The following is a 9748-nucleotide window of genomic DNA, read 5'->3' on the forward strand; positions in this document are numbered from 1 at the left end:
GGCTTCTTGTAAAACTTCTAAAGACAGATGAAGGGAGCGTCATTTACTCCTTGCTATTAAGGGAAATGTTGTGGAATATAAGCGGATTTAGGTACTACAAATCTTGGGCATGGCCTTTCTGTCCTCCCACCTTCTAGTTCACGGTGATCTATCCCCAGGCTAGCAATAGCCGGTGCATCCCGTAAACCTATTCCGGTGTCCTCTGTCATTAGCACCCACAGAGACCCCCTGCAAGGTGTTTCTCCGCCACCTTCGGCTGGGGGGTGCTCGGATAAACTTTGCCTTCCTCCCTAGCGGGAAAAGCTCCCTTCCACTTCCGCTCGGCGGCCCCGCCTCCCGTCCCTCCCCCTCCACCCCCCCCCAAGCTGGGTCCTAGCGCCTGCCGCGCCCTGGCTGTGTCCCGGGCTCCGTCGGTGAGAGGAGCTGCTGTTGACGCCACAGAGCCAGCCCCAGTCTGTTCAGGTAGGAAATGCCGGCGGGAAGCCGCAGGGACCCCCGAGCAGTCCCACTGCGGACGCAATCCGAGCGGGCCTCAGTTTCCCTGTGGGGGCAGAGGGCAGATGGGGTTGGCCTGGCGCGAGCGGCGCGGGCGGGGCGGGAGGAGTGCGGCCCCGGGAGGGCGCGGGCGGGCGGGCTCTGGGCCCAGCGGGTCCTAGAACCCGCCGGCTGTCCCGGCGGACCGGCTGCAGCAGACGCCTGGGCTAGGGCGGCATGGCTGCCCGCCTTGCGCCGTGCGCACACGAGGGTCCTAGAGCCCGCCATGTTGCGGGCTTTTGTCCCAGGCGTGCGGCCCGTCAAGCACGGTCCCCGGCGCCGGCGGCCCCCCTCCCCGGTCGAGGTCCTGGCCGCCCCTCCCGCGGTCCTAGAGAACGCCATTTTGCCGGCCTTTGTCCAAAGTATGGCCTTCGGTCCATTCATTTGTTCATTCTGTCATCCTTCGTTCACTCCTTCTTGCCGAGTTCTCCGATTCCTCGTTTTCCCAGGGCTTTTCCTGAGAAGAGGCAGCCCAGGGCCCTGCCCTGCGGGGCTGTCTGTCTGCCGGGGGCCCGACACGTAGACAGTTGCAGGGAGCGAGAATGCACAAGGTTTCCGCAGCTCTCGGCTCTAACGACCTTAAAACTCCCACATGCCTCAGAAACCTCATTTTACTGATGAGAAAACTGAGGCCCAGAGAGCCATGGCGCTCTTACCTCTATAGTCTTATTAAGTATTCCTGAGGGCACTGGGGAAGCAGGTATTTGAAAGATGCAAAAGAGTTTTCCCACGGGAGAAGGCAGAGGGAACTGCATATGGAGATGTACTTAGGTGGTGAAGTTTGAGAATTGTGGCTGGAGCTAAGGTCGCTGTCGGGAGGGGCACAGTGCCCCTGGAGGTGAGGCTGGAAAAGTGGGTTGGGATTAGATTGTGGACTGACCAGATTGGATGCCTAGGAGATGATTAGTTCTTATCTCTGCATGGTTCACAGTTCCCCATCTGCCATCTCACCGGATCTCTCATGGCCTGTGAGGCCTATTGGTAACTACTTGTTTAGAGGTGGGGAGACTGAGGTGCAGAGAGGATAAAAAGTGGCTTTTCACCTCATCACTGCCCGCAGGGTTCTAAACTCTGGGAATTAAATCTCTGCATCCCTGGCATTTAGAGCCTGTTCATACAGCAGGACGTGTCCCGCCCCCTAAATTCAGTAGTAAACAAAGACAAAGACAAGCCTCCCTCACCAGAGCAATGAATCCACTGTGGGGTACTGGGGGCGATATTTGGACCCTGTGAACTTGGAAAAGCAGAGAAATTCAGTTACTAAATAGTTGTTGACCGACATTCTTACAAACTCCTACTATGGAGGAGGCAGAGGCTATAGACCTGGGTTCAAATACCGCCTCGGAGGTTGATTTGTTCAGTTTGTTTTGGGCACCAAGCATGGTTCTATGTGTAGAGGATACAGAATAATAAAGGTTCCTGGCTCTTTGCCAGCCTAGACTCTCAAGCTGGAGACAGAGAATTAACTGAACCATACAATGTATCAGTGCTAGCAAAGCAATAAGCAGGGGACAGAGGGCAGAAGTTTGGGAGGCAGAGACCACCTGCCTTTGAGTATTGGCTGTGACTATGACTAGTTTCTTCACTTCTGTGTGCCTCAGTCTCCTTGTCTGAAAAATGGGGGGAAAATAATACTATTTAACTTAGTCTGTTTGGGCTACCATAACAACAACAACAACAATTACAGACTGGGGGGCACAACAGAAATTTATTTCTCACCGTTCTGGAGGTTGAGGTGTCCAAGATCAAGGTGCTGGCCAATTCAGTTCCTGGTGAAGGCTCCTTTCTTGGATCGTATGTGGCCACCTTCTGTCTTAAGTTCTCACATGGCCTTGCTTCCATGCATGCGCACGTTCATCCATAACAAACTCCTAGGCCATCGTGAGGCTTAGCTTGAGTAGCACACATAAAATGCTTAGAATGATACCTGGTCCATGGTAAATTTGCAAGAAGTGTCATCCAGATGAGCAACATGAAGGAAATTAAACAGGAGGGGGATAGAGAGTGATTAGCAGGGGTGCAGATAGCATTAAGAAAGGTGGTCAGGAAAGCCCTCTTTAAGGATGTGACAGGGAGCTGAGACCCAAATGGAATCAAAGAGATAGCTACGCAAAGACCCTTGGAAATAATGTTTCTAGCAGAGGAAACTACTAGTGTAGAGTCCCTGAGATGGGAAGGAATTTAAGTCTTTGAGGGGAAAAAGGGGGAGCCTGTGTGGGTAGAGCCTAGTGAGCCAAGGGGAGAGGAGTGGGAGATGGGATAGGCAGGAGTTAGATAGTTCAGGGCCTTGCTTGCCATGGAAAAGATATTGGTCTTTGTCCTGGGAGCGGTGGAAAGTCTCATGATTTGGCTAATAAACCTTAAGTAAATGAAGACTGGTAGGACCTGGGACCTGAAGACTCGTGTTTGAGTCTGGTAGGACCAGGGACCTGAAGACTCGTGTTTGAGTCTGGGCTCCTTGACTAGCTATGTGTCCTTATGTAAGTTTTTTCCCTTACGGGGGCCTTAATCTCCACATCTGAAAAAGAGGTGTATTAAAAATGCCTCTCTCCTAGAAGCTTCTGAAAACCTTAAGTAAATGAAGTAAATAAACCTTAAGTAAATGAAGACTGGTAGGACCTGGGACCTGAAGACTCGTGTTTGAGTCTGGTAGGACCAGGGACCTGAAGACTCGTGTTTGAGTCTGGGCTCCTTGACTAGCTGTGTGTCCTTATGTAAGTTTTTTCCCTTACGGGGGCCTTAATCTCCACATCTGAAAAAGAGGTGTATTAAAAATGCCTCTCTCCTAGAAGCTTCTGAAAACCTAAGGTTCTTAAATAAGTGTTAGTTGGAATGACCCAGAAAGCATGTTTAGAATAGATTTCTGAGTCCTACCCCATGCTCCCTGCATGATTATTTTCATGCAGGGAGTTCACAGAATCACTCTAGGGAGTGGTGGGTGGAAGAGTCCTCCGTGAACAGGGAAGTGAAGAGCTGATGATGGTTTTTTTTTTTTTTTTTTTTGCGGTACGCGGGCGTCTCACTGTTGTGTCCTCTCCCGTTGCGGAGCACAGGCTCCGGACGCGACGCGCAGGCTCAGCGGCCATGGCTCACCGGCCCAGCCGCTCCGCGGCATGTGGGATCTTCCCAGACGGGGGCACGAACCCGCATCCCCTGCATCGGCAGGCAGACTCTCAACCACTGCGCCACCAGGGAAGCCCCTGATGATGGGTTTTTGTTTTTTTTAATATTTACTTTTTTGGTTGCACTGGGTCTTTGTTGCGGCGTGCAGGCTTCTCTAGTTGTGATACGCGGGCTTAGTTGCCCCGTGGCATGTGGGATCTTACTTCCCCGACTAGGAGTCAAACCCACGTCCCCTGCTTTGGAAGACAGATTCTTAACCACTGGACCACCAGGGAATTCCCAACGGAGGGGCTTTAGACAGGGGCCTAGCCTACCTGACCCTTCGTTCTTTATGGAGCTTGTGCCTGGCACGCCCCTACTATTTCCCCTGGGAAGTGCCTTAGGAGAAGGGATTTACCCCTCCAGCTACCTGGTTTCTGGCTCACAGATGGGAAGACTGAGGCCCAGAGCTTGGAACCCACGGTTCCAGCCCTCTGAGAGGGAAACAGAAACATAAAGGGTGCTGGCTCTGGTCTCCAGGGACTTCTACAGGAATGAGAGGAGACCAAGGTGTAACCTGAGCTCAGGGTTCTGGTCATCGTGGGGCTGGCCCAGGTAGCAGATAATCCTGGGAGGGCCCAACTACTCAAGGCGAATTAAACACCTGGATTCAAGTCTCAGCTGCACGAGTTACTAGGTATGTGACCATGGGTTAATCACTAACCTTCTCAGAACCTCAGTTTATTAGTCTGTAAAATGAAGACAATAATCCCTATCTCAGGAAGCTATGAGAGAATTAAATAAGGTTGCACACTCAGCAAGGTGTCTGGCTCTGAGAAGATTGAGTAATTGAGGGCAGTAATTATTCTTACCTCATTCAGCCCTCGCCCAACCCTGTGAGGTAAGTAGTGTTATTACCTCCCTTTTTTCAGATAAGAAAACTGAGGTCCTACGGCATGAAGTAAATTGCACAAGGTCACAGCTAGGAAGTGAGGAAGGTAAGATTCGAAGCCATGCAGTTTGGCTTCGGAGACTGCACTTAACGACAATGCTAAATTGTTTCTCTGGGCCTCAGTTCCCTTATCTGTGAAAGGGGGTAATAACAGAACGTTTTTCATGGTGCTGACATGAAGTGCAAGTAAGTTAATACATGTAAAAAGGTTAGGATGTTGTCTGCTGTTTAGCAAGTGCCCGGTAAATGTGAGCTATCATTTTCTTTTTTTTTTTTAATATTTACTTATTTATTTGGTTGCACCAGGTCTTAGTTGTGGCAGGCAGGCTCCTTAGTTATAGCTCCCGGGGTCCTTAGTTGTGGCATGCGAACTCTAAATTGTGGCATGCATGTGGGATCTAGTTCCCTGACCAGGGATGGAACCCGGGCCCCCTCCATTGGGAGCATGGAGTCTTATCCACTGAGCCACCAGGGAAGTCCCAGGCTATCATTTTTATTAAGGAGAAACTTTATCAGACTGTCCAGAGATGATCTAGAAAGGAGGTAGTGAGGGCCTCATCCAAGGATAGGCAGATTCCCTAGAAACTAGGCGGAATTCAAGCCCTGGGGAAGGCTGGGCCTCAAGCCCTTTAACTCACCTTCCAGCCCTAGGATTTAATGGGAAAAGTGAAAAAACCAAGCTGAGGGTGGAACAGAGCTGTGTGGGATGTAGGGCAGAAACCAAAGGGGAGATGCAGGAAGACCTTCCTTTGGGAAGTAAGGATCTTCTTTTTTTTTTTTTGCTGTACGCGGGCCTCTCACTGTTGTGGCCTCTCCTGTTGCGGAGCACAGGCTCCGGACGCACAGGCTTAGCGGCCATGGCTCATGGGCCTAGCTGCTCCGCAGCATGTGGGATCTTCCCGGACCGGGGCACGAACCCGTGTCCCTTGCATCGGCAGGCAGACTCTCAACCACTGCGCCACCAGGGAAGCGCGGGAAGTAAGGCTCAAAGGAAGGATTGGTAGGATTCATAACAGCCAGGAAGGACCTGGGAACTTGCATGGTGTGATGGAAGCCATGAAAAATTCTTGAGCAGGGGACAGAGCATCACATGGTACCTTAGGGAGAAGACTCCGGCTGCCTGTGCACACTAGATTGTGTGTGTAGGGGTGGGAGACTGAGGCAGGGCCACCAGGCAGAAGGGTGCTGATTCTAAAGATGCAGCCCTTGCCAGTCACCCGGGGACTCCTGCATCCTCCCTGGGTCATAACTTAGAAGACACCAACCCCTGAGGTATACAGATGAGGAAACAGGCCTAGAAAGGAGTGCTAGAATCCAAACCTCCTACCTCCCAGCCCATCTTTTGGACACACCTGGCTCCCCTCCCCTCTCTATAACATTGTCCTTCCCCCCACCCTGGCTGCCCCAGCAGCTGCTGCACCTTAAGTGGATCTGATGTAATCCTCTTCCCTTTATCCCCCAGGGAGGATGAGCTGGTGTTAAGACTAATGCAGCTGTTAATCCTATTTCCTCCCAGCCATGATCTGCGGGAGCAGCTGGGTGGAGGCTGTCTGGGCTCTGAACAGAGAAAGAAGGGGCCATAGCTAGAGTGGGTGTCCCAGGAGGCCAGGCCAGAGCAGATACATTGAGTATGAGACAGAGACTTCTAACTTCTGCTAGCAATGGCTCAAGCTGCTTTGAGAGTAATTGAACTTCCCATTACCAGAGTTATGGGAGCAAGAACCAAAGACCCATTCCAGAGCAGAGGGTGGACCAGGACTCCTATCTGCGGTGGAGTACCTTATAGCTGTGCAAGGCCAGAATTCTGTGTGAACAGTTGCTGCCTCTGAAAGCTAACCAACCAGAGGGGAAAGACAAAGTACATACGCTGGGGACCTGTCCCTTCCAGACAGATGGTGCCAATGACCACATTTAGCCCACTGGCTCTGCCTTCTTCTGGACCTACCTCTGTCTTTCCTGAGCACTTGGAGACCTTCAGGCCAGATGTGGATCTAGGTAGCCTCCGTGTCTGCAGCCTTGCACAGGGCTTGGATTCTGAGCTGTAGAAGGAAGATGGTGAGCTGGACAGAGCCTGGGCCTTCTGGGAATGCCACAGGGTTTGGAGAAGCCCAGAGGCTGGGGAGGGAAGTGCAGGTGGGCATTTCGATGATCCCGGCCTCTCTTAGTTCCTCTGAGGTCACCTGGTCCAGCTCCTTTCATCAGTGAACAGACCAGAGAGGAAACTTGAGCGCAGAGAGACAGGAATGTTTGCGAGGAAGGATGTGCATCCCAGGTGGGAAATGCAGATAAGATAGAGTTCCTTCTGAGGCCTCAGAGGGCTTTGGTGAGGAGACAGGCCTTGGAGAATTGGAAAGGGGTGTGGCTTCTAACTTTGCCTCTCTTGCAGAGAAGCCCCGCCCATCCAGGCCATGGAGGTAGAGTCATCGGAGGAGAGGTCCCCAGCCCCTGGCTACAAGCGCTCTGGCCGTCGCTATAAGTGCCTGTCCTGTACCAAGACGTTTCCAAATGCACCCCGGGCAGCACGCCATGCTGCCACACATGGGCCTGCAGACTGCACAGAGGAGGTGGCCGAGGCAAAGCTGAAGCCAGAGACAGACCCCAAAGCGGAGGATGCCAGCGGGGACAAGGTGTCAGGTGCAGCGGCGAAGCCTCGGCCGTATGCGTGCCCGCTGTGCCCCAAGGCCTACAAAACGGCACCAGAGCTGCGCAGTCACGGGCGCAGCCACACGGGCGAGAAGCCCTTCCCTTGCCCCGAGTGCGGTCGCCGCTTCATGCAGCCTGTGTGCCTGCGCGTGCACCTGGCCTCGCACGCCGGCGAGTTGCCCTTCCGCTGCGCGCACTGCCCCAAGGCTTATGGCGCGCTCTCCAAGCTCAAGATCCACCAGCGCGGTCACACTGGCGAGAGGCCCTACGCCTGCGCCGACTGTGGCAAGAGCTTCGCTGACCCCTCGGTGTTCCGCAAGCACCGGCGCACGCATGCAGGCCTGCGGCCCTACAGCTGCGAGCGCTGCGGCAAGGCCTATGCTGAACTCAAGGACCTCCGTAACCACGAGCGGTGAGGGCGCTGGGCTGGGTGGGGGGCAGCTGAAGGGGTTGGGAAGAGCGCACCAATAGCGTGAAGGCGTTGAGTCCCAAAGATCGGAAGGAACCAATGGGAAAGTGAGTGAGGCAGAGCTATGGGGGCAGAGGGTGAAACTGGGGTCTGATTGGCCTGGGTTCCTGGACTAGGAAGGGGGTGGGGCTTGAAGTTGGGTTGCTGCCCAGGAGGTACGAGTGGGGGCCGGGTCTGTTGAGTGCAGAGATGGATCTAGAACACCTAGACACCCAGCCTGAAAGTTTCTTACTCTGAGGTACAGACCTGTGGCCCTTAGGGGATTGGGCCAAGGCCCCAGCGATGTTAGGGGGCCCTAACGTACAGTACAGACAGGCGGCGGGGGTCGGGCGATGGGCTGCCACCTTCACTCCGGGCCTCTCCACTCCCACAGGTCCCACACTGGCGAGCGCCCCTTCCTCTGCTCAGAGTGCGGGAAGAGCTTCTCCCGCTCGTCCTCGCTCACGTGCCACCAGCGCATCCATGCGGCGCAAAAGCCCTACCGCTGCCCGGCCTGTGGCAAGGGCTTCACGCAGCTCAGCTCCTACCAGAGCCACGAGCGCACGCACTCTGGCGAGAAGCCCTTCCTCTGCCCCCGCTGCGGCCGCATGTTCTCCGACCCCTCGAGCTTCCGGCGCCACCAGCGGGCGCACGAGGGTGTGAAGCCCTACCGCTGCGAGAAGTGTGGCAAGGACTTCCGGCAGCCGGCCGACCTGGCCATGCATCGGCGGGTGCACACAGGCGACCGGCCGTTCAAGTGCCTGCAGTGTGACAAGACCTTCGTCGCGTCCTGGGACCTCAAGCGGCACGCGCTGGTGCACTCCGGCCAGCGGCCCTTCCGCTGCGAGGAGTGCGGCCGAGCCTTCGCCGAGCGGGCCAGCCTCACTAAGCACAGCCGGGTGCACTCGGGTGAGCGCCCCTTCCACTGCAACGCGTGCGGAAAGTCCTTCGTGGTCTCGTCAAGCCTGAGGAAGCACGAGCGGACCCATCGCAGTAGCGAGGCCGCAGGGCCTCCCCCGCAGCAGGAGCTGGTGGTGGGGCTGGCGCTGCCGGTCAGCGTGGCAGGCGAGGGCTCAGCAGCCCCGGCAGCAGGGGCTGGGCTCGGGGACCCTGCAGCAGGGCTGCTGGGGCTGCCTCCGGAATCGGGTGGTGTGATGGCCACCCAGTGGCAAGTGGTGGGCATGACGGTGGAGCACGTGGAGTGCCAAGATGCTGGGGTTGGGGAGGCTCCTGGTCCCTTGGGGGGGGCAGGCGAAGTGGGGGGTGAGGAGGTGGACGAGAAACCACCACAGTTTGTATGCCGGGAGTGCAAGGAGACGTTCTCCACGCTGACGTTGCTGCGACGGCACGAGCGCTCGCACCCAGAGCTCCGGCCCTTCCCCTGCACCCAGTGCGGCAAGAGCTTCTCAGACCGGGCTGGGCTGCGCAAGCACAGCCGCACCCACAGCTCTGTGCGCCCCTACACCTGCCCCCACTGCCCCAAGGCCTTCTTGAGTGCCAGCGACCTGCGCAAGCACGAACGTACCCACCCTGTGCCCATCGGGACCCCCACGCCCCTCGAGCCCCTCGTGGCTTTGCTAGGAATGCCTGAAGAGGGGCCAGCCTGAGTCCCAGGCCCCCTCTGCCACACTCCTGGGAGCTCCGCCCCTACAGGGTGCTTCCTGAACCTCCCTTTGCCTCAGCTCACTCTTAGACTCCAGATCCATCCCTTCATCCCAGGCAGCTAGCTCACCTTCCTGACAAAGAGCTGGGGACAGTGGAGGCTGGCAGCAGCCTCTGAGAGACATGGCTCCCTCCGAGCACCACTCATTAAAGCATTCGCTTTGACACTGGGTTGTCTTCTGTGTTCTGGTCGGGGGTAAGTAATGGGAATTTGGGCATCAGATAAGGTTCAGTGGAGATCCCTGGATTGACAAATTAGAAACTAGAAGGGTCTTTGGGTGCACTGTTTTCTCTACGTTTCAGAATGTCTTGTGACAAAGGGTTCCACGGTCAAGTAAGTACAGGAAATTCCTGTACCTTATTGGGGATTCTTGGTGATCAAAGTATGTTAAAGTCGTCGGTAAGTC

General features: G+C 55.3%; 1 protein-coding gene across 1 annotated transcript; it reads left to right on the top strand.

Annotated features, from left to right (window-relative positions):
• Nucleotides 1–760: 760 nt before the first annotated feature.
• ZNF668 (zinc finger protein 668) lies at nucleotides 761–9286 on the top strand (the record flags this gene model as incomplete). Its single annotated transcript, XM_082856849.1, has 4 exons — nucleotides 761–896; nucleotides 984–1053; nucleotides 6975–7643; nucleotides 8074–9286. 4 exons carry the CDS (start codon nucleotides 761–763, stop codon nucleotides 9284–9286), a joined length of 2088 nt encoding a protein of 695 aa, XP_082712975.1.
• Between the last annotated feature and the right edge of the window lie 462 nt (nucleotides 9287–9748).

Source organism: Leucopleurus acutus, assembly GCF_964270905.1.
Source record: "Leucopleurus acutus genome assembly, chromosome: 16".
NCBI classification, from domain to species: domain Eukaryota; kingdom Metazoa; phylum Chordata; class Mammalia; order Artiodactyla; family Delphinidae; genus Leucopleurus; species Leucopleurus acutus.